The sequence below is a fragment of the Metopolophium dirhodum genome, chromosome 9 (genome assembly GCF_019925205.1).
Source record: "Metopolophium dirhodum isolate CAU chromosome 9, ASM1992520v1, whole genome shotgun sequence".
Classification (NCBI taxonomy): domain Eukaryota; kingdom Metazoa; phylum Arthropoda; class Insecta; order Hemiptera; family Aphididae; genus Metopolophium; species Metopolophium dirhodum.
This window is the reverse complement of record NC_083568.1, coordinates 11,449,745-11,477,339: the sequence shown is the minus strand read 5'-3', so window position 1 is coordinate 11,477,339 and position 27,595 is coordinate 11,449,745. Positions and strand designations below refer to the sequence as shown.

At 30.3% G+C, this 27,595-nt stretch overlaps 1 protein-coding gene across 1 annotated transcript; it reads right to left on the bottom strand.

Moving 5' to 3' along the window:
• LOC132952940 (uncharacterized) lies at positions 1 to 27,595 on the bottom strand. Its single transcript, XM_061025467.1, has 4 exons — positions 27,406 to 27,595; positions 18,713 to 18,818; positions 18,572 to 18,650; positions 1 to 1,090 (listed from the first exon to the last, which is right to left on the bottom strand). The coding sequence occupies exons 1-3, from the start codon at positions 27,585 to 27,587 to the stop codon at positions 18,573 to 18,575; spliced, it is 366 nt and encodes a 121-aa protein (XP_060881450.1). The 5' UTR covers positions 27,588 to 27,595; the 3' UTR covers positions 1 to 1,090; position 18,572.

The following is a 27,595-nucleotide window of genomic DNA, read 5'->3' as shown; positions in this document are numbered from 1 at the left end:
TTCAAAAACTTATATTCCAATTATCCAATTTTAAATAAAAATTGTAATTAATATTTTAGATTTTGAGTGGAGCGATGAATGTATTGATTTAACAATGATGTGTGTTTTTTTAAATTTATTTTTGTGTCTGAACTCTGTTAAAATGTTAACTAATTTATAATCATTATTATAGTTAATAGCAAAATAAAACATTTTTTTAGGGAAGCAAAATTAACTTCAACAATAAAGTTCAAATTTATTTGGTTCTACTGATCTATTGATTTAAACTAAATATGAGCTTAATTTATTCATTTTTAAATTTGAACGATTGAACTCATTTAGGTCTGGGTAATTTCATGTCTAGGAATAAATACGTATATAACATTAATATTAGGTATACATATTAACCTTACACATTAACATTATATGGACCAATATAAATACGCGTCCAAAGTCTGAAAAGATTATTGTGAAATATGTATAATATATATATATGATTAGGGGCTGAGAGTAGGAGGCATAATATACGTATCGTGGTCGTGTAAATGATCGAATTGTGTACTGTGTACCATTATATATTTAGTGTTATAAATGTTATGATGTGACATACTGTTGACAACTCGTATTGTATACGCACGAACAATGTATCACAAATGTATTACTAAAATTGTAGTAGGTACTAATCGGTCTTTTATACAGCAAACAGAAGCCTAATGTTAATTGTCACGTCGTTAATCATACGTCACATGATGCGATGTACTATATTATGTGCATTCTAATTGTACAAATTTACAATTGCAATTTAAAGATATACTGACAAAATAAGCTTTAATAGGTTCTAGGTAGGTTGGTATATTTAAATGCATGCGTTTTGATACAAAACTACAACGGCGATTTCAGTAGTTACACCTAATCAACTTTACATATACTATACTATTTTATGTTAATGAGGATTTATGAATTATAAATGTTGTGATTTCTATTGTTAGTTGTAGTTTGTATACTTCGTATGAAATAAAATAGATGATTATGCTTACCAAAAAATGTTGATGTAAACCAATAACTTCCAACGCCAAAATGGTTTTTTTCTTTTTGTTTAAATGTTATTAATCTGAAATTTAAAATATAATACGCATATCAGATAATTCAATACATAAATTATAATACTAAATATTCAGGAAGGAAAAAATTATCTATACATTTATGAGCGGAAAATTAGAATTATGATATGGAGATTTAAGACAATAAAGACATTGTACATATTATTATATGGTCTATGATTATTTACAATATTGGTAAGACGAGAAGGTACTAGGTACTGAATAGCCATAAGTATTATTTAAAAATAATGCATGTGTTACATTGATTATTATTATAATGTATCAGTTATCCAGTTTTATTCATTGTAAAATGTGTATTTTAAATTTTGAATGCAGTAAGTAAATTAATTGAATAAACCTATTAAGTTATATTCTTTACATTACAAATATTATCAATAATATTAAATAGATGAACGTGAAACCTTCGTATAATTTTATAAATTATAAGTTTATAGTGTAAATACTAAATATTTTTGCCCTGTTCGTATGAGTTGTGTATGCCAAACGCAAAACGTAATTACATTGAGCGATGACGATTTTAAGTGATTATATATTGTTCACTAAATTGAAATGTTTATTTTACCGTCCATTAATTTTTGCACAAGCGTGTAAAAACGTATTAAATGTAAACCGGAATACCGGATGATAAATGAATGCACATTGAAATGTGTTATTGTCATGATGTTTTGGAACTCTAGTCGTTAGTGGTACGATATGATTTAAAAAAACATTGACGGTTACCATGGCAATAATTATTATATTATGATGCGCATATTATGTTTATTAAATAACGTGTATATTATATATCATAGTAAGCAAATCTATATATATAAAACTGAAATCAAGCAAAAGAGGAAATCTTTGTTACGGTTTGGCTTCGAAACTTCTTATCCAATTGTCATGCAGTTTTTTTTAAATGAAAGAGGATATCACGGAGCAGATTTTAGGCATAAATAAAGTCCGATAATGTTAGTCAATAATTAGTTATCTATGATCGCTGTATCTCAAAAACTACTCAATGAACGGACTTGAAATTTGAAATAGAGGTTCTTCTCATATTATTTTCACCGTGCAATAAGAAAAGATTTTCAAAAATGTTGCGTTTTAGTGGAGTAATTAACGATTATAATTATTCACTTTATATATTAGTATAGATAAAAATGAATGTTTGTGTATAGATTAGACGAGATTCGCTAGTAAAATATATATATGAAAAATTAACTATTTGGAATTAATGATATATCTAACTTAGAATTCATAAATTAGGTTAATTTTACACAAGAAAATACGATAAAAACAAAATTTGACGCTTCAACAATGCTTTATGCCGTTTTAGATTATTGGGAATAAGGAATGGACATTAATTAATTTTTGTATTTTTTAATTTGGTTTTAAGATGTCATCTCGTCACTTTGTATCTTCAATAAACACTAATCATGGTAGTAAACTATAGTGAGAAAGCTCAACATGTTTTTATGAGCCCAGCGTACAGATAAATGCTGCCGTCTATCTAAATTCTAAATTGTCAGTATTTTTCTAGAGAATGGGAATGAACAACAAAAACAGGACACTATGAAAATATTTAAATATGTAAGTAAACATTCATTTTCAACAAAATCTAGAATCGTATTCTCTACTTAAAACTATTTTTGGAATGTGACTAATTTTTGATTACAAATGAACTCGTTTTTAGTAAATGTTATGCATATCTATTTATTATTTTGTCTTTTTGTCTTCTACACGTATAGACATGATAATAAATAATAAATAGTTAATAACAAAAAAAAAGACTAGTTTTTTGTTTTAGTTATACGCCCATCGGATTATAAATTATAATATATACTGGATCTGTTTATTATTATTTATTATTCAGTGAAAAAAAACAACAGAAAAAAATATAAATAGATAATAAAAGGTCTTTGGGGTTTCAAAAGAAGAAAATAAAAATAAAAAAAATGTTAAACGAGTAGCGGTAGTAGATTGTAATTATCTTCTTTATTTTCTATAATGCTCGTCACCATCTGCCCAGCGCGTAAATAACAAGAAAGGGTTCTCTAGAGAGACCGTTTGGGCTTCGTCATCAAACACCTGCATTGTCTTCCCCAACCTCACCTCGTCGATTAATAACCGGATGTGCATTTGCATGTGAACCACCGCATTTTATATTTAGTAGGGAAGATTTACTTTCTTCTGAAACGAAAAATAGCCCACTCGACAACGGTTTTAAAGAACCATATTATAATGTACATATTGTGTACCTAATATTATTATATAGGCCTCCCAGAATGAAATGTTATATAAAATAAATATTATAGTTACAATAAAAATTAAAGTACAATATTATTTTTTTTTTTAAGGCGAATAACGTACATTATTTTTTAGAAGAATTTTTGGAAAAAGTGAAATACTTATCCAATCGAATTTGATCAACACGGCTTATCACTTATATGTTTTGAGCAAGCTATGTATACCATTATAGACATTGTTAAAATATGTATTACTACAGTGCTATAAAAATAACAACGTTATTTTATTGATTTAGCTTGAAAAGCGGAAAGTATTATACAAAATATTACATTTTATGGCATACATAAGCGTAAAATGAAAGTTTAATGCGTTACGAAGATTTTTGATAACGTTGCCTACGTGTTCTTTATAGTTACATAAGTATTATAGAGGTATTATCGTATCTACGTAAGCACAGAAGAAACTGATAATCTATGTTTAGTCGTTATTTATAATAAAAGTATTGCAAATAGATTTAAAAATTGAAACATTCAATCGAAGTATGAGTTAAGAACTATTATTCCTAGTCCCTTGAACGTCAGTATAGATTATTTCTTCTGCAATTAGATAATGTTTTAATTTTAGATAAATGTATCCATACATATTTTACTGAGTACGATATTTAAAAAAAAACTACTCCTGTATTAATGTATTATATATTATACCTATGTCCGCGAAAACAAGATACACTATATAATTAAATTACCCATGTTAATCAGTACTCTATACATATTTTTGAATTTTGTTTGTGGGACATGAAACTAGACTATTGGATCATCAATCTCAGACAGAATTCTAAAATATATATAGGGTACTGAGTAATGTAGGTAACTGAGTTATAGTGTGTACCCAGTTTTTTCGGATACCTGGATATGTATTTTTTTTAGCAACTTTCCTCTGTTTAATTAATGTTTAAGTGATTCCAAAAGCTATTTGAAAAAGACCTGTCATGATAATAATTTAATATAATTTTATCTATTTTATCAAGTAATACCTATACACTATATAGGTAGATACGAAACCAGACGATTTATTACACCACTCAAACGTCGAAACCTAGTCAACTTGACCCATTAAACGATATTTTCACGAAGGTAATCAAGTTGTTTTTTTGGCGCTATTTCAAAGCACAAAAACTTGTGACTCCTTATCGCGAAGGCGTCTTTTGAAAAACTTTTCGTTTTTGTTCGCTTATCGGAGCTGTAAACTTATGCGCGCCGAGAGGAGTCATATATGCATATCTAACGCAGATGGGTTGTTTTTTTTGACACGAAAATATAAAATATTGTGTTGCAGGTCTGTATGGCGAGTGTTGCGTTATGTGGTGTAAGGGGTAGAAGTTCACATTATTTAAAAATCGCAAAACCGAATTGGCAACCATCATCACGCATGGCCAGTATTACATAATAGAATTACCGTAAACATTACATACATGCGTATAATATACAATGCTCGCTAAAATGCAGATTTTTTGAGGGGTTTTGACTCTCTGCAAGGTCGTTATTATTGCTATTTTTTTTTAACCGAAAAAACATGGTCCATTTAACCCATTGGCCTTGTAGACAGCAAATAAAACAAAAATTATACGTACACATAAAATATAGTATATTTATATACATAATATACACACGGGGTAATACGTAATAATATGCAAAACACACGGTCTTGACAAATGTTTAATTCCCCTGCGTTTGTTGTTTATTATTTAGAGGCACCGTCGTTAAACGGCGGTTATAATAATGTCTTTACGGTCCTTATCGTTACCGCAGCCGCTGCACACACCTTGCCGTCACCACAGCGATCAAAGGAGAAGTTAATTTGTTAGAAAATGAGAAATCTAATGAATTACGCGCCACTCACCCCATAAACGAACTAAACATAATATTCCGTTCTCTACATTTCCGGCACTTTGAATTCTGTTTTCGCGTTTTGGCAAATTATCTTTGATCGATTGTTTAACACGTTTAACAACGATAGTCATATATTTACTTATAATATATTATACGTCACATTTATTAAATAGGTGTTGTTTAATATGTATACTATAAATGTATTAAATATAATTTAAAACGTTTATGTAATGTTGCAGAAACATCGCGAAAAAAAAGAATTTGTGGCGAAAATTATACTTGAATGTAGTATAAAATGTTTCTCTTGACATGTAAATCATATAATTCATAGTTGGGTATAATTTGTTGCAAATAACTTAACTGTACATTTGTAATTGAAAAAGTAGTTTAAGTTAAAAATATAGTATGCAAGAATACAATACTAAGTTTTTTTTAACGAGAAGGAATTTTAAAATAAAACCTGGAAGTACCATTTAAAGAGCAATTTGTATAAATGCGTTTTAAAACTTATTTGAGGCAGAAAGACAAAAATTGCATTCGTTGGTTTTTTTTTAATTTTCTAAAACGTTTCCATCGAGACGATAATATTAATATATATATGCATACATATATTGTACATAATATTATACGAAATATATTTTGATATAACTGCTGAACTGCAGTTAGCAACTAAATTATGTACGTAAAATAATAATATATATACGCCTTTTATATAGAGGCAGCAGCCTTTTTTTATTTATATTAGTATACAGAACAGTGATTTTTTATTTAAAACGCTGCCGCCGAGTAGAGTTATATTGCCAATTTGATAATATTTTCCATAAAAGGGTTATGATTATTATTATTATTATTTTTTTTTGTGTGTTTCATATTTTCCTTTCTATTTTTTAGCATAAAAATGTGATACCCACGCGCGTGCACAGAGGATATATTATATGCACTCAGAGGACGCGTATTTATGCGTGTGTGTGCCTAAACATATATATATATGTACAATATACATATATGTGTAATAGTGTGTGTATATAATATGTATACGGATATACATTTTCCTCTTTATATTGACGTACGAGCGAGACACATAAGTGGGTAAGCGATAGAGGGTAGATTTTCTGCATGTTTTCGCAGATATAGAAAAGAGAACGGTCGTAAAAACTCCCTTTTTTCATGGGTTCGGTGGCAAACGGGCGGACGGAGGAGAGCAGTTGCTGCAGGGCGGGCGGGCGGTCGGGCGCGCGCGCGCGCGCGCGTTTGTAGTTCCATATATGTTCTCAAATTCCCTCATTTTTTTCGTCTCTTCCTATACCACGTCTCCTTTTCTTTTATTTATAGACACGAGCACTGTACGTATATATTATAAGTATACGATGTATATGTATACATATACATATATATATATCTATATACACCTACGTGCAAGTTACATTTCTCTCTTTCTCTATACTGTATCCCCTTACCGTTCTCCATCACTCTGTCAGCCTCTCTCTATTCCCTCGTGTAGTTGTGTATATAGGACACGTGTGCAAGTGTGTGCAAGACGAAAAGCTTCTCTCTCACGATAACCTATCTTTTTCCTCTACTGCTGCTGTATACCCTTTCCTCTCGCCATCTTCACCGCTCTCACCCGCGAGCAAGACGAACCACATGTGTATGTGTGTGTGTGTGTGTGTGTGTGTTACCTCAGGGTTTTTTTTTATATTATTGCAAGTTCGCTTTTTCATTTTATTCCGGTCCCGTACTCGGCATAACATAAAAAGGACGCGTTTTTCCTACCGCCGCCGCACTACTATATATGTACGGTTCCTCGCGTCCTATTCTATGCGCACCACCTCCGCCACTCCCGGCGTAACCCTACTATTTCCGACGTTCTTCTTATACACGATTTTATTTTTTCGTGCCGCTGCGTGTTGTATATATAATAATAAAAAAAACGACTATAGGGTGGCGGTGCGTAACTGCTGTCGAACACGGGGCCGTGGACGGAATATTATTTTCATTTTGCACTTGCGCTCAGAACATGTCGCACATACGGAATTTTATTAAACGATATATAGAGATATATTATGTATGCACACACACACACACACACACACACATATATATCATATAATACACAGAGAGATAGACATAGATAGAGATAGAGAGAGAATTGAGAAGTATATAGAGTGAAATGCAACGTAAACGCACGTTCATATACGAACGGTGAAATATAATAATATAATTGGTCGTACTATAAAATGAATCGAATATATATTTGTTCTAAATAAAATACATATTATTATATGAAGTACATCACGCACATGTCACATATCACAGTTACCACAATTAATATAGCACGATCTATCTGTATAAACCCTGATAAACTGACGATTCAATAACATGTGTTAACAATTTTCTAGTTTTAGAAATTATTTCAGCCGATTTCCCGATGTGTATATTCATTAACTTATTGTGATAAATTAAAATTATCTTTACCTTTATGAAGAAATATTTTATAACATGAAAAAAGTTAAAATGGAATGTCCATGTTTTTTTATACGTTGTACCGCTTTTATAACGTAATAAATACAAATCTTAGAGACATTTTTTTAGCCAGTGGCAAGGGAACACATCACAAGAGGAGAAACATCAAATTAAATCGTATTTAATAGGTACCTAGAGGTAAATATATTTTTCAATTTTCAAATATTAATTTTGAAATATGTTTTTCTTATCATTTAGGGAAGAATATTATAACTTATAATATCCGAGTAAATGTAAGTTGATAAATTATTATTATTATTATTATTAAATTATTATATATTATTATTCTAATATATATAATTGTGAATATGATATGTGCCTACTTAATGTTCTAATAGGTATAAATATATAAAGTACACATCATAAAAATCAGTATGTTAAACATTAACATTTTATATTTATTATGTGATTTTGTAAAATTATGCTGGTCAACTATTCGATTTAATGCTTAAACTATAGTAATGTTAAACAAATACAAACAATTACAAATTACTGCAGTATAGATTATTGTTTAGAGTACTAATTAGGTTTTTAATTACAACACTACCGAACATTGTAAAATTATTTTTTTTTTAAATATCAAATAAAAAACAAATCTTATATCAAATGAATAAATCTATTTGAACAAATTTTATCTTGCTGGAGCATTTTTTGTCGCAACATCGTTCAACGACAAAATGGATTCTAGCTATAGAACACGCCCGTTAACTTCTACTCACGTTTCTCGCAAAAGCTGAAAAAACCCCTTTTAACCTTTGTCGGATATAATATAAAACGTATACGAATTTCCACTGTATTTTCGTTTTTCTGAGGAACGAAAACGAATGGGAGGAGGGAATGAATGATGGGTGACGAAGGGTGACGGTCGGGAGGAGAGTATTAAGGCTGACTTGGTATAATAATATTACTATAGAATGTATGTATATATATATACTTATACGCGTGATATAATATATATATATATATATTACATACGCACCCCAACCAACCCCTTCGTCCAAAATCGTTCAAGAATTCCATAAAATATTGTACCGTGTCGTGCAACTGTGTGTACATCAAAATAAAAAAAACTCTGGTGTGGAAAGACGTGGCGCAGGGTAGAAAGTGAGCTGTCATGAACACGTGTGACACAACTACACGAGCCGTTGTGTCTAGGCTTTTCCATTCTTTCCTCGCACTATATTTTCCCTATATCTCTCTACCCTCCACCCACCACTGCCACATCCTAGTATTATTTTTATTGTATATATTATTATTTTTCCGCTTTACCGCACCACAAAATTGCGTTGCCGAAGCAAAAACGTTCTTTACACACGCCATACACCGCCTGTACCCTGTATATTATATGTAAGTACGTATATATTATATATATATATATATATATAAAAAAATACGCACACACCTATATGTATATGGTTAATATGCGACGCCATTATTATTATAATATAACTTACGCCGCCGGGTCTCTGGGTTGTCGATATTTTCTGAAGCAATCACTGAAATTTGGTTACAGCATTGAAGATTTATATGTATATGTGAAGCGATGGCGAGTGAATTAAACGACTAGGTATTAGAGATCAAAGTGATGAAGAGAAAATAAATTTGTTTAGAAAAAGTGTTTAGAAATAGTGTAATGTGTAAACTTAAAATAATTAACACAGAGAAATAAAGCGTACCACGATTATATTAAATAAAACAGTTCTATAGGTTGCTAAACACAACTAACTTCAGTAGATCATAAAAGCTAAAATTATAGACCTAAAATTATAAACCAATACGTTTACAACTTAAGGTATCTAAGAATATGTATAATTTATTCCGAAAATGTAAACGTGGTTGGGGTAGATATTTTTGAAAGTCATAAGTAAATTTTGTAAAAATTAATAAAAATAACAACAATTGCACTTATTCAATTTATTATGTATCATATAAGTACATAAGTATCTCATATTTTATATGTGAAGAAATAAATGAAGAATAAATAATGCTTAGGCCAACAAAATTATGAACAGAAAGATTTCTCAAAATTGTTTTTGAATAAGTGTAGGAGATAACATAATATACACACGTTTGGTGAAACACATAATGAAAGTTTTATTTTTAAACCTAGAAATATTTATAATATCATAATATTTAACGTATGTTATTGAAAAGTATACAAAATTCACAAACTAAGAAATTATTTTGTAAAAAAATTTAGCATTAAATAAATAAAACGCATTATGTACAATTTATTAAAAAATATTTCAATATTATGACTATTGACTGCTGTATATATATATGTTTCTCCTACAATATTTAAATATTTTATTAGTTGTATTTAATATGATCTTGAGTTAAAACGGTAAAATTATTTTTTCATAGTGTAGGTATTTCTTAAGTTTATAACGATCGACGGTGACACAATTTGTATAAGCTATATTAGTGACTATTATTATTCTATATTATAAATATTATAAATATTAAATATACTGTGAAGATTTGTGGATATTTTAGCAACAAAAGAAATAATTTATGTTTATTAGGTATGTATACCTATATAATTATATTATATATAATTGCTTCACATAATTTGTATGTTCCTATTATATATCGGATTGGTTTCTAACTGTTTAGAGGAGTTTGGAATCAATTAATCTAGATCTATGATTTTATATAATTATACAGGATTATACTACCTATACATCAATAATACTGTATTATACAATATTTTTGTATAATGTTTTTTGATTTTATCTTATTTCTATATTGTAGTTTTTATTACTGCACTAAATTTACTACGAGTCGAAATTAATTGCACCTGATTGTAGTCAGTACTAGGCATATCATACGACGCACCTGTAATTGTATAACTCACGGATATTATTATTCTCTCCTTTAGCCCCACAGTGTGTTTTCCGCTACAACCTAACCCTTTTACCTCTCACGTGCGAAAGTATTGATTCAATGTGCACAGTGCACACACATACGAAAAATACACAAACTTCTCGCTGTGGCGTAATGCGTATATATTAAATAAATGCGGTGGAAGGGATGTATATGTGGGAAAAGTTGCAAAGGGTTTTTCCTCTTTCTTCTTGTCGCGTCCCCCTGCTCAATTCCATTTTCTTGTCGGTCGTATATTCTCGTGTATCTTACAAAAGATATGCTGTTTGATCTCGGTGGACGAAAATCCCTTTGAGAGGAAAATAGAATTTCCAGTTATACAATGGAAGGGAAGTAGAGATGAACATTTTCCCCTTTCTCTCATACAACATAGTTGTTTTTTATTGGCCGTATAACGCGGAATATACTTTTATATTTTTTTACATCGATATTACGTATATAATATACGAGTACATACCGTGGCTTAAACTAATGCGACGTAGCAACATTATCGCATAACGATTCTTGTTGGTGACATGTATATGATTGGTAGAATAATAGGTATTACAAGCTTGTCATATTTATTATTATTGCGTTGAACAGAAAACAATTACATGTTTAATATAAAAATAAAACTACCGAACCGAATGACTGAACTGTTGCCAGAAAATTTTTGATAAAAATAAATAAAATCATAAAATAATATTAATGTAAATTATTATTTAAACGAAAAGAAACTTATACAAATTGTACAACTACCATTAACAGCGGCGAAGTATGATGCTGTAAAAACAGTAAATCAGACAATATCCTAAATATTAAATTACGAGAACGGTTAACTCTAATAGCTGATTCATATCGTCGGTATTAGAACTAAAATTATTCGTTTTAGCGACCGTTAATCCGTTAAAATGGCATTTAATACTCTGCGAAAAAAATTGATTGCAGCCTATATGTAAATAAGTGAAAAGGGTGTTCATTATAATATGCGGGCATAGAGGATAGGCGGAGCGTAAAGCGTATGTGCTTACTAGCTGTGTATAAAAAGGCACCCTTTTTTTAATGGACAATAATTTATATTTCGCGAAATATTTTTGCGTCTTCTACACGATTGTTATTATTATTTTTTTGAATTTTTTAATCCATGCGTGAAATATAATTTATGTATTCTCGGAAGGGTTTACGGAAGGGTAGTATACGCATCTGCAATCTGCATATAAGGCAATGCGTTCCCACCGGCCGACAAAAAAGAACCCTTTGCAGGTACACAAAAGGGATACAAAAATCGATTTACGGCGTGTTTGTTAGTACCTAACGTTGTAGAAAAAAAAGTGTTTGTTATTCGAAAATATAGAACAGTTTCGAGTCGGTATACGATTTCGTTACTCGGAGAACCCCGTCCAAGTATATGAAAATGGATATCATGTTCAAATGTTGCAAATGTTCAATTAAACTCGATGCAGACAATTTCAATGTAAACTTGAATTGGGGTTCACATGAAATATTATGTGTAAGTACTTTACATCGCAACTTATTCTTTTGGTTTCATAATTTATATAATATTACCCGCTGTAAAAAAAAATATTTTAAATAATCTAAGTAAAACATATTTATATTTTGTATCATGTAAAATATATATTATAATATGTGGTTAAACAGACAACACATTTACAGATATTTAATTATTTCTGTCGTGTACATATAAAATATTACTAAACCGTAAATAGTGAGATAAAATAGGTAATGATGGTGTTTTTTGTTCCAAAAGTATTATAAAATATGCATTAATAGGTATCTTAAGGATTCAAAATACGAGTTAAGACGACCGGTTGTTCACTATAGCTACTATAGTTACAATTTTGAATTTATATTTAATATTATAGTTTATTGGTAGGTATAAGAACTGGTTGGTAAAAACTGGTCGTCTGAATTACGTTCAGTTTGTGGTAAAATATTGTTGGAAACCAAAAATTCTAAGCGTGACGCAAATAAAACGAGTTATTAAAAAAGTGCCATTCAGTGAAATCTACAGTGCATATACATAAACATCCGAGGTTTCATGCGCACTTACAGTCAAAGAGATCGAGGGTTGTGGGATTCGTGATTTATTTCGGATGCTAGAGCAGTAGAGTACGTGTGAAATCGATGGACTTATTGGTGTGTCGGGTTGAAAATCAATTGACGGGAAACCGGTCCCGGGTTATAAAAGGGGAATCGCGGATGTCATTGTCATCGTAGGGACTAAGGGTAATTTTTTGTATACATCCGGGTGTACACAGTGTTCGAGTAGGACATCAATGACAGGTAGACACGTGTATACACTCAATCGAATTTGTCGGAAACAAAAAAATAATTTGAACCAAGTGCATTGGTTTTGATAAAATTATATAAAAGGAATTTCGAAAGATTGTTTAGCACGTGTTTATGATAGGTCATTTCGCAAAAAAATAACAAACGAGAATAAGTTAATAAATATATTTTTTTATTTACATAGATCCTACTTACAATCATCAAAAATACATTATAGTATAGGTTTATGGAGATGAAATTGGATTCCGTGACAATATTAAAGTTATATCAAAAGTATCATATTTTATGTGATTCATAAAAAGTCAGTTTTTCAATTATAGCTACCTAAAAGTATACCTAAAGAATAAAATAAATAATAGAATATTTTGAAATATTTTAAAATATTGCAAACAAAAATGATATGTTTATTCTTACTAACGAGTTTGACTGTTAAATTGCTTAGGTACAGGAAATGGAAATTCCAAACATATAGTATGTATTTTTTTTCAGTTACGTTCAGTAATATTTAAACCACTACCCTGTTAAGAAACAACCCTAAAAGTATTGAATGAATTGGTTTGTAATATATGTATGTGACTAACGAATTTGACACTTATTTCAAAACCATTTCTGTCCAGGTGTTTAGTATAAATACGTCACACAATTCACGTAGAGTAATTCAATTACAAATTATTATGCAAACAATTTTGATGCAGTGTATAGGTGAATTTATAATGACTTCGAATCTAGATTTGTGTGGCAATTTCTACGAAGTTTTTTTGAACTTATTTTTTTATTGAATTTCTATTTCTAAGTGCAAATTAATTAATGTACTTATTTGATTTAAAATAATAATAATAATAACTGTAGTTATAAATTTTATATAGATATTTGTTAGAAAAAACGGGAAAAAATAATAATACAATAATATTATATTATAAGCAATGATGTCTCGAAAAAAAAAAATTGGGTTAAATTAATGTTCAATTGATTGCCAAAGCACGCGTTTATGAAAAACATAAATAATGGTTTGGAGAGGAAAAGGAGGTCGACGTTGGGGCATTAACCCGAAGGATTTTACACACGCTTGTAAACAAAATGCAGTGCAAGAGAGAAGGTGGCGTTTGTGGTGGCAAGGGAAGCAGGGCAAAAGATGAATGAGTTTATTTAACGTAACGCGGATTGCGCTCTGGCGAGTAGAGGGGTAGGCTCGGCTGGCATGTTAATGACTTGACTTGCGCGCGAAATTCTCCCTCATTCACGAAATACATACCCCCCTCACACACAATCCGTCCTTGCACATCCGGGTATATGGAGTTCAATTAACTTTGTTTGCTTCCCCTTCTTTCTCTCACTCATACCCGCTCCACCTCGTCTCTTCCGGAACCATTAAAAACGAGGGCGAATAATAAAGCACTATGTGTGGGTGTGTATATGCACGCTTTTTTTATTTAAAAACTTTCTCTCATCTGTTTTCGTTCACCCTTATTATTATTTTTTCTCTTGGCCATGACCCAAATGTCTGCTCTTGACCTGCCCGACAAATTTTTGAAGCCTGAATAAGAATACATGCAGATTTTAGTCGTGTTTTTCGTTTTTCTCGAAAAATATTAAAATGTTGCATACACGCATATAACCAGAAGAAATCCATATGTGTGTACTTGTGTTGAGGAAAATGAATAAGAGAGTTGAAATACTATGTGTCTGTTACCAAGGCAACAGTTCCAGGGTCGTTTGAGGAAAATAGCGCGGGAGGGTGTATACATACATGCAATGGCCGACAATATGTAATATGTGTGCGTGTGCGGGCGTCCCTGTATACGAATGGGGTAAGTGCACACCACCCTTTTCCTCACCATGACACTAGAACGTATACCCTTAGTTGATTGATTTCGTGGAAGGAAAGCTATGGATTGAAGGTACGCAAGAAGACGGGAAAGATACGAAAAGAGTAGAACAGGGAAAAAAGACGACCTGTCGCTGCCAGTGGTTAGTGAACATTGCTTAACGAAGAGCATGCAATGGCAGATATGTAGGAAGGGGAGATTTAGAAAAATAGCGTTTTCCCAGGGGCACAAGTGTAACGAAAGGGATTTAGGGACAGGAAAACTCGAACGAGTAAGTAAAGGAAAAATAAAACAGTAGTGTACCGAAATTACGTTGTTTCCTGACCCATATAAGTTGATTTTTATTTTCCTAAAATTTAACTCTATCAGCCTTATTACTCAGAATATCTATAGGTAAATATTTCTAGATGTGTTAATTTATTAAACATTTAAAAATTCTAAATTCTGTTAAATATTAAATCGTACTAAATAGTCTATGTTGTGTGATTAATAAAAAAATTCTGACATATTATTAATTAATATTTCGCGATTGTTAAACTTCGATGAATGCGTTTACTTATTTAGAAATTAGAAGTAATTAAAAAAACAATATACAATTTTTTTTAACTATATTTGACTACTTATGACTTATGAATATTATGTGCTTACATCATAAATCAATTTTTGAAAATTTAGAACTTTTAATTTGATATACTTATGTAGGTAATTAGAATTATATTTTATCTGTTTTCAAGATATTGTATTGTAGATTAAGGTTCAAACAGTTAAATAAATATCTGATGATGATCCATGATTTTTAATAACAGCACTTCTATGAAATAAGAGGTAGCTATACTAGGCAATGTTATCTAACCCTACTTGTATGTATCAATAGTCATAATGAATTTATTTGAAACCAATAAACTCTAAGTAAAAATTTCACTGTAATAAATTATATAATAATATATTAATATGCAAGTATTTGGAACTATCTTAGGCGTTGTTCGTGCACATCAGAGTGATTTTATTGTATCTCCCTTTTCTACGTACGTACATAGAAAAAGATTCGAGTGCAGTGATACGTATGCACAAATTAGCCAATAATGTCGGCCATTGTTATTATTGCGGGGGATGGAGTGGGTCACCGCACTAACAAAAGAAGAAAATAATGGCAAAATATTCTCGTGTATTTGATACAATTGGTGCATAGTTGTCGGGGACCTGAGAAAAAGTGTTTTATATTTTTTTTTTTCCAAGAGTACATGGCAATGGTATTTTTATTATAATAATATGAAAATTCGTAATACATGTATGTGTGCATATTTACACACACGCAAAAGAGAAGTGTGCTATTCAAATAGGGTGATGTATGGAGAAGATTTCAGCCAGGGATTCGAACAAATAAAAAAAAAAGAGAGAAAAATACATATAAAAATATATATTTATATATGGGAGTATTCCAAACCGTATTACTACCGTGTGCTCGGGAGTACGGCGAGCGGGTGTTCGGAAGACGCTCGAGCGTGTGTACATTATACATTTTATATTTGACTCGAGTGGTTGTGTACACTTTTCGCATACGTCATACGTTTCTTCCAAATGGAACGGGATATATACGTGAGCGTTCGTATGTATACATATATATTATGTTATATATATATATATATATATATATATATCTGATAAAGTGAGGGCGACGGGGAAAAGGAATTTCAGTGAAATTCAAAAATCAAATCCAAGACGCCGAGATAATTCGATAAGAAAAAAAAGGGCGAAGCAAAAAACCCAGGCAAGCAAATCGAATGTCGACTGCACATATACGCATGTGACTGTCCAAAGAGAGCGTATTACCAAACGAACAGCAAAGTCAGAGAAAGGGGTGAATTGAGAGGGGTTAGGTGGTTTAGCAAAGTTCAACCTCCTTCCCTCCTTCAGCTTTATCGATTCATTATATGCGTAAAAAAATAAAAAAGTATATCATACATTATACATATTATTTATTATATTATATGCGTGTGCACGTCAAGATATATTATTATAGGCAGTTAATAAGTGATTGTTTTATATTTTATTTCTATATAAACAGAATCAAACCATATCCCCTCGTAAAGGACGAACCAGCTGTATACGCACATTATATTATTAATATTTATTATATATTATTATACGTTTCATTTTTATATATACACAATTATACGTAACACCGCAAATTAAAGAGACTTCAAAAATCGACAAGACTCGTAAAATTACGTCAGCAGGTGGTTTGCGATTCTTGTAATTAAATTATCGACTCCCTCCGGAAACCTCGTGACCTCCTTAACTTCATAAATGTATATGTATATACCTCCCCCGGAAACCGTAATTGCATGCAAATTAGCGTATTCCGTACAAGGCCTTCCAACGCCAATGTTTTACTCTTGTGACGGCACAAGACCGACACTGTGCCAACACCCTCCGAATTTTGTTTTCATGCCATACACATTGCGCAACGTCTATATTGCCAAGCACTATTCAATAGGTAGTATAAATATAATCATTATAATTTCAGGGAATCCACAAAAGTATCTAAAGTATTAAATTAAAAAAAAATTCGTTCTTTTCACAAAATATGTTATGTCAATAGTATGTGTGTTGGATACAGTTTGTAATGTTACTGTTCTTTCTTAAAATGTAAAATTGTATAGGTTTTTTCAGGTTTAAATACACAAAGCTATTGATCATTTTAACGTCCTTTCAGACTATTATAGTATTATATATTTTATATATTTTTTTGATTTATAGATTGAGATATATTATCATTATAAAAATAGGATTATTAATAGACTTCCATCGGGCTCAATCAGAAAGGGTCAAATTCTGAGGAAAATTATCACCTAACATTAATATTTCCTGGTCGGGACAGACATATGTAAGGTAGAACGTAGAAATATGTCTAATAACCGAAACAATCGTTCATTAATCATATACGCATGATATTAAACTGCAGCTTTATAATCGTGCTTGGCAAAACATTTGAAATTATTTGAAAGGGCGCGGTTTGTCTTTACTGTCATAGGATGCGTCGGATGTCAAGCTCGCGGTGGAACAATGGGAATGACAGGGGTTTGTTTTTTTTCCTTTTAGTTATTTTTTAATCGCTACTGAACCATGATAACCCTCTCAGCAGGACCTCTTTAGCATCTGTACACGTCCGGGCACGACATGTTTACCCGCAACAAAAATATACATGCTATCAATATAATATAATGGTATAATACATAGTTATGTAATTGAATAATTATTAATAAACAATACGAGACTGAAGACGACGTTTTTTTCGATGATATTATGATTAAATATTATTTTATATTGGAATTCTACGTTAAAGCCTGAAAAGAGTAACTTGTTACCTATATATGGCTATGTTGCTATACACTATACATAAATATATATAAGTATATACGCATAAAAAGAACAAAAAATATGAAATAATCATATCATATACAGAGCTTTACATTATTATTATTATATACCTATAAAATAAATAATAATAATATGTTATATAACAACATTTGTTTATAGGGTCTGTCTAAGCGCTTTTAATATTTCGTAATGATTTGCCAGATACTGCAGCGGATATTATTGTAAGTGACACTCGATTTGTCTGCTACCGAGCTAATTCCGTTGAAGCATTGCTCGTATAGTTGTATGATGCGTGGAGTGTTTAATGAAAGGGATCCGGGGATTATAATGAGCCGGGTGTATGGGTAAAAATGGTAATTTAAGAACAGGCTCCGGGTACGTAGACAATGTACGTAGAAAAATGCTAATTTATAAAACGAACCGTTTTTTTTTTTAAATATTACCCACTTACCTCAGTGCGTTGATGTGCCGGGGTACAGCTGAACCAACGTGTGTAACCCTTTCACTTCTCGTTTTTTTCCTCTCTCCTCCTATACATACATTAAAAATATTACAATAGTTCATAACCCTTTCCTCTGCACTGCCACATTACCGGTCGGGTCTTTGGAAGATAACATATGCAGTACGACTGGATCATTTGGCTGCGATCGTCACCAGCCGATGCATACATCACTCCGCATATCAGCAATCTATTTTTCCTGAAATAATAGACATTATATGCATCTTAGTCAATATTCATATAATTATATACCTATATTAAATAAATAGTTTTGTTAGTGAGATAAGTCCACGAGATATTTATGATAGCATTACGAGGATTTCAATTGGAATACAATATTTTCTGGTGAGTCATTATTAAATTAAAGAGCTGTTAACTGGCTTATTAAATAGAGTTCAATGTATTATTTTTAAGACATTTTTTTTGTTAAACTAAATGTATTTTAAGAATAATGTTAATTTTTTAATCTAAAATGCTTGTTAATATAAATAATTATATTATATTCAATAATATCATTGTATTAAAAATGAATTACCGCTTATGTATAATATGCTTATGCAGTTAAGTATATCTATTACCAGAAAATAGATACTTCATGATATAGGTATCCACTAAATATTTATGTAATAACAGCTACATTTTAACTCATCATTATTGTTGGCCAACATTTTACTAAGTATTATTTTTATTTTTATTTCACCTTAATCTTGTTTAACTATAAATATATCATTCGTCGATTTGAATGTTGAAAGACTTGCATATTTAAATATGTTAACCGACAAGATTATTTTTATTAATTATAATTTTTATAAACATCGGTCTATGAGTAAAATAACAAATACAACTTAGTACTTATAGTAAGTTATAATGTTTTAGTTCTTCCTTTCTGATATACAAATTGGACATTAAAATATAGAATCTAATTTCATAAACCCCATAAACGATGTATTACCAATTGCAGTAATTTAAACAATTTTAATACCATAGGAATTATATTTGTTTAAAGTTTTATACTAATTATTTCAATTATTTTAAATCAATCTCAAATCTTATACGCTATAAAATCAAAAATTGTATTCATAGTTGTACTCTTAAAAGTAAAATAATTTATAAATGATTACATTACTTGGTATTTTAAACATGGTAATAGTTTTAAAACTTATAGAATAACTTAAGTTTCCATGTACTATTTAACGAACAAAAATATTTTTAACTATAATGTAGGTATAAATAGCAACTATTACAATTAAAGAGTGATTAACTATATTCAAATATTAAGTGCAAAAATTGATTTATAACATAGGCACCTAAACATTTTTTATGACAAAAAAATAATTATATAAATCGCGCGTTGAGTATTATATTACTTTTTTTCCACATCGTATATTTTATGTCTATATAACTATAAATAATAGCTTTATAGTCTAACATAAAATTTTAAAGGCAGTATCGTTATAAAATACAAAGATTAAAGAAATACGATGTCGTTGATACGAATAAATGTTTTTTAGAATAATATCTGTACACCAAAGTATTATATTTTCATTGTATTGAGTATCGTAAACAACAATATTCTAAAAGTTAAAACAAAAGTTTTAGTCATAATTTTAAATTTCTGAACAACCGTTATCTTGAAAATTAAAATATATTTTATGTCATTAAAAGATCAAATAAAATATAATTGATTATTTAAAGAATATATGGTATTCATTTTTTAATTATACGATAATGATGTGTACTTGTTAAGTATAAAATCAATAAGTTTTGGTTCCTGTACTTATATTGTGTAATATTATAAAAATACGATGTGAAAATAAACTTTTTCTATGAGTTCTATTTAATTATTCAGAAGTGTATTTCTTATAATTTCGACTAGGGTCTGGTACTATAAGAATAATAATTATTACAACTAATTGAAATAGTTAAAAAAAATAAATAGTTATTTAATACAGCATTTGTAATATTTAGATTACTGCTATAATGGTAATTTTCAATTTACATTTAATTATAAATTCGTAAATAAATTATGTGTAGATACGTCAAAATATACATAATATAACTAACCAAAATAACTTAGAAAATATAATAATATATAATATATAATTTTACTATAAAAATATTTATTAGGTATTTCATAGTAATACTTGCATATGTATATATACAAATATATATTATATATGTATTTATAATTTAATATATACGTTTGTGATTATTTTGTTATTACTTATTAGTTATTATACACACATGACAAGTTTGTTTTTTTGTGTAATAAAATAAATATTTATGAAACTTATTTGATATTCATTGAAAAATTCCCATATTTTTATTCAGTTGAAATCGAATTTTTCAGAGACAAACATTAGTAGTATGACTTATATGAAAAAAATAAAATTACAAGATTCTATAAGAATGATATATAATTTTAATGCATTTTAAATAAATCATCCAACTTTAGATACGAAGTACATAGTTACGAGCTACGAATTATGAACTCTATAAAGTTATATAATATTTACCATATAAAAGGTACCTACGTAAACATTATGTATATTATATACAATTTATAATGTTAATACAATTTAATTGTCGTTATTTATTTATAATAATTTAAAGCCTCAGGGGTTAGAAACTCTTGAATAAATTATATATTGACAGTATATGTGCCTATGTACAATTAATAATATTAAAGACGGTTATCATTCACAATGTTGTATAATTCTAAAGCTTACATTTTTGTTTATTGTGATTTCCGATGCTCACAAACATCAGTATAATAGGATGTTAAAACAATATATGTTGCAATCTTGATGCTAGGGATTATTTGGTACTGTTTTATATATAAATGTATGTTATTTCGTATCCAATTTGACGTTATATTAACGGAGGGGACTATACTGACGAACACGGGAAAAAGTAATTTCCTGTGTATCTTCGAGTTATTGGTGTTTGGAATTACCGGACTTACGTCCGTGTCACCCGAAAACAAGACAAAATCCTTTGATAATCTTATTTCGAAATCATTGGGTCTTTTTAAATTGTAAAATATTATAGATAGAAACTGCTGTTGTTCGTAGGCAAGTACTAAGAGAGTCCCTCACACAAAATGGCCGCTCACCCCCAAAATAATAATATAAAAAATAGAATGCTGGGGGTGGACTGTCATGTTATACAGTCCAAATGTTTGCGAGCGACTACCGCACCCCCGTACGTACCGGAAATAATATCAGTTTTTCTTCATATTGATTATTCTGCCAACTTGCTTAGAATGGTGGAGGGAGTTACGACGATGAGGGAAAAAGTGTATACGTCTCCCTCGACCCTTTTTCCACATATACCCTTCTTTTTTTTTTTAGACGTATGTGCACGAATATATATTGAGAGTATTTTCCGACAGGCAAAACGCTTCTTTTTCCACCCCTTCTTCGAACGTGTCCCCACGGACTGACGTTCAATAAATATAAAAAGAAAAAAACTCTGCAGGTACAGGATTTGCAAAACAGAAAAATAAATACAATTTTTTTCTCTAAATATGACTACCAATGGAAAATAATAAATATATTTAATTTTTTTTCAAAATCATATTGGCCTTATTGTACCTACATTTTTTTTTATATTTAAGTTTGCATAAAAAATCAAATTAATTTATAAAAACTATTTTAGTTATTCAGCTAGTTATTGTATATACCAATATAAATATTAATAAATGTATCTAGTTTAATACAATTGAAGAATAAAGATACCATTTTATATATATTTTAAAATTATATAGTATGTATTATATTATATACATTGTACATATTACAAATTGTATGATATGATAGATGTTCATATAATATAAGGTTTTACTTATAAGTGATTACAATAAATTATACAAATAAATAGATTACTTATTCTATTAATTTATCAACAAGTTTATCATGTATAATGTATATATAATGTATTCTATGTATCTAATATCTATTAACTATATATAGAATATTATAAATATCATGGTATATGGGCATAATTCATAGGTTTTATACATTAATAGCGAATGCCCAATAGGTATAGTGTGTATCTAATATCCATAATGTTTGTATACTATTTAATATTTAAATATTAATATATTATGTACTGAAATGAGCAATAATATATTTTATTTTAAGATGCATTTACAATTTAAATAAAATACGAATTAGGTAGACTAGGAATAGGTATTTAGATTTACTAAATGCAGTTGCTTAATATCTATGTGCAATACGCATGTCATATTATACACCATACATATAGGCTCTAATGGTTGTATAAAGTCAGAAAATTTAAATTAGGTGCATAATATTTATATGTACTACCGTTTAAAATAGAAACTGGACTATAAATAACTATTAAGTAAACTATAACTAGATACCTGATGAAAAATGTCAAACAAAAAAATCTTTTTTTATTTATATATTAGCAATTAAATTAAACAGTTTTTGATTATTTATTATTCATTTTAATTATTGACAGTATTTATACTACTTTTATGAATAAGAACTAGCAATCATCCTAGAGTTCGCTCAAAAATATATAATATCTCTAAACATTTAGTTTTTATTCATAATTTGAATAATAAAATAAATGTTGATAACGAGGTTTCTTTTTTGATAATGAAATAAATATTTAAAGTAAAATAATTTTCAAACTGTAGATTTATTAAATATATTAATCACGGAGGCAATTCAAATTCTAAAGAATATAGGTTCAGCTACTTAATGTGGGAGGTTATTCTATAGTGAATGAATGTTTTAAAATGTGGAGTCAATTCGAGGGTCTGACCGGGAGACAATTCTAGTGTGTCATATTATTTATACCAATATAACACGTTTCGTTCAAATTTATAGTATTGATAAAATTAACATTATGCGATTACGAATTACATAATAGGTATACATCTATTATACGTCCTGCAGTAGGTATATTATATATAATTTATACCTATGTGGCTATGTGCATGTAATTAATATGAATTTTTTTTTAAACGTTATAATATCTGACGTTGTAACACGATTAGTGTCAGTAGCGTTTACATAATATAGTGCTGTTTATGAGGGGATGGGGATTTTGGTTGTTGAAACATCGCCTGGCCGTATTTATGTAAAAAATATACTTATTACATATTATGCTTCAGATTTCTACAAAATTGAAAATATTTATTGTCATATGGCTTCATGAGTTTTATTTAATATGATTAAATTTACCTTGATATTATTGATATTATGTGATGCTTAACATCGCGTATAAATAAATATGTATACTTAAAGTATAGAATATTAGAATATGTATATCAGGCGTTACTTAATATGACAAAATGCGTGAATTACGCTATATTACGTTTGATAATGCAATAATCACACAAACGTAAACTTTCTTGTACTTACGAAAATATAAACACAGCAATTTATGCATAGATAATTAATAACTTATAAACCTATATATAGGTAGGTATGAGTTGTAAATAAATTTTAATTCTTTAAGCGCGTGACGCGTTTTATTTATACATTATTTTACTGCACACTGCAGACCTCATCGATTGACGCACTATTTCGGAACGATTGAGAAGAAAACGCGATTTTCATTGCCGCGTTCAAGACTGCAGCCGTAGCGGGGTGGCGCGCGTTAATGACGGCGACGGCGGCGATGAATCGTAAGTGGGTCGGTGGGGCAACGCATCGCGCGTAAGAAGAAGAAACGCATTAAAAATAAAAAATAAACTCTCGGGGAAACGGAAAGAGAGAAAAACTATAAGTCACGCGTAATGATAATATGGCGGTGGCGGTGGTGGCGGCGGTGTTGTCGGCGGTGTTGGCGGCGGCGGTGGCGGCGACGGCGGTGCGCGTCCTTCGCGTGGGGTGGTTAATGAAACTACGCCCCCGTCGCCGGCCGCTCCTCGTCCATTGGGCGCGAAAATTACCCCCTCTCGTCCCCGCTCGCGCTTGTGCGTGCGTACGTGTGCGCGCGCGGAGGAACAATAATATAATAATAATAATATAATGTTTACGCACGCGCACACACGCACACACTGCAAGCAGCACACGTATAAAATGCGCAAGATGCCCGATGAGTATACATGTATGTATAATAATGTACAGCGCGAGCGTATATTTTATAGTAACCTTGACACTGAGAACGCACAGCCACCGATTAATGACGTCTCCCCGCCCGTGTCGCCGCCGACGCCGCTCATTAGCATATTACACAGCCGCGAGCCGCCGCCGCGTATAATCGATCGGTGGCCGCCGGAACGCACAAACAACAGATGATTGTTATTAGCGGCAGCGGTGGCGGCGGCGGCGGCGCGCGTATATATACATCATTATTACAGTAGTTAGTCGTGGCCAACGCAACTTTTTTCGCGCGCGTCCCTTCGCCGCCGCCGCGCACCAACAGCTGTTCATCCGGCGTCATTGCGCGATCACTGCACGACTTAGTGCCCGCGCGCGTCCTACTTGGGAATGGTTTTCCCATCCTTGCACTTATATATTATTATTGTCGTAATTAAAACGCGATCTTCCGTTTTCTTATCACATAATACTGTTATCATATTACCTACCTATTATATATGTCATACTCGTGCAATAATATCATACGCGATCGTTTTGTATCAGTGGATCGCACCATCGAGTGATGGTCGTGATACACTTATTGTGCACTATTAATGCACCATCATTTGATTGTGTGCACTGTACGATACCGCGGTTAATAATATTACAAGCGTTTTGTACATTTTAAAGACGCAGCGTGTGTATACTGTGCAGTGTATTAATATGCAGTACCTATACCTATAAATCATTGTGCAGTTAATACGAGATGGTGGTCGCATCTATAGTGGACTATAGTATACCTAAACTCATCTTACAATTTATTATAGAAGAGTCTTTTTCGGTAACTGAAGACTATACTGACTTAGGTTAGAAATTTGCTACAATACCTATACGTTTTGTAGGTATGTAAAGACCCAAAATAAATGTCACGTGGATGATATTTATCCACGTAGATTTTATAGTTATAGAAGTTATTTGGAGTTATTCGGGTGAAACTGAATTAGTCGCATGAACTCAAATGGGATACATGTCTAGAACAATACAACTATCTACGTAACTAAGTATATAGTTTATAGAATGCCAGAAAACGTAACTTATATTATGTTAACCGATTTTGACGAACGAATATTTTGTTTTTAAAAAAAAAAACCTGATGACATTTTATTAAATATGAAATATTATAATATAACATAACCCATAGGCAAAGTTTAATCGTGACCGAAGATTAACAGAACATTCAAAACAATTCCTAAACATGATAAATAATGATATAGATGTATAAATGTATTAATTAACCAACTTAAAATATAATAATTTGTAATTTATTGTATAATAATATGCGATTACCAAAATTCAGAATATCAATATATACAAATTTCTATACTATCGGTTGGTTTCAACATGGATTTCACAGTGTATACCTTCTATTAGTTTATCGTGTAAATTAACTAAGTTTTGTGTGTGAATTACCATTGTATTGATCTAATGTAGTTATATTATATAGGTATATGCGGTGTAGCATATTATATACCTAAATACCTATACATAGTTTTTATGTTTGGAAAATATAAATTCAAGTATACCTACCTAATGATTATTAAAATGGGGCGAAAAGTGTTTAAAAGAAGAGTTTTGTTAATTTTATACTCATAAATTGAAAATATATTATTATATTCATTATTAACATTAAAAAATAATAAACTAACATAACTAGGTATATAATTTATAAATAATACCTGCTGATAAGTAGTTACTACAATATTATATTCGTATAGTAATAATATTATATACACAACTATACATTTTAAAATACTTATATATATATAACATTCATAGCATAACATTCATTAAATAACTATAACATCCATATGCCTATAAATTCAATAGGTACATCAAATTATTATAATAAATTGTTATAATATAACTATTATCTATATATTTTACATAAGGAATAACCTAGTTATATATAATTAAATACATATTTTACCGCAGTCAATATTTCATTCAATTATTATTATGAATCCATATTCCTCCACTACACCTAACTTAATTCATTAATGATAATACTATATATATATTTATAATATGCGTTAGCGACGAACAGAACCAAATTTGTATTTTAAAAACTAATATCCTATTTTGTATAATACGGCGCATCCGTTCCACGAATGAGTTAAACGAAAAAAAGTATAAGAAAAGAAAATGAAGAAATTATACTGTCTGGTGATGACGGGAAGTTTTCACGGATCATTGATACGGAAATAATAATAATAACACACCAAATTTATACAATATACATATTATTATGTTTTTATATAACACGCAATAAATAAAATGATATTCTGTTTTTTTATGTTACAGGTACGATCAACAAAGGAGCCATCACTTTTAATTTTGACATACTGACTCTAAAAACCTTATAATTTTTAACCTTTTTTTTAATTTGTGCGAATAAATTATTTTCAATTATTACGTACTCCAAAACATTGTGCTAATTAATTACCCCAGCATATAATATACAGTATTGTTGTATTTATAGGTAACCTACATATTATAATATATAATTTCTTTATTCTTTAACGTAGATATGGATGAGATATAATGCGAACAATTACAGGATAAAAAATATATCATTTAGGTACAAGAGTTAAATAATAATATGTAATATAATAAGCCAATAACAATAATATATTTTAAAGTAATGAATGTATTTGTCATTCTTACCCGAGCAGAAGGTTGTTGAACGATGAGTTCCTTGAGCTGATGTGACGCTTGCTGCCGGTCGCCTCGTGGCACACACCGACCCCGTCGAAGCAGCAGCGACGGGTCACGCGTGCGCGACGGTAGCCCACCCGGGCGTAGGTGGCGGTGCCGGCGCTGAGGGGGCGAAAACGCACAGTCACCATTATGTACG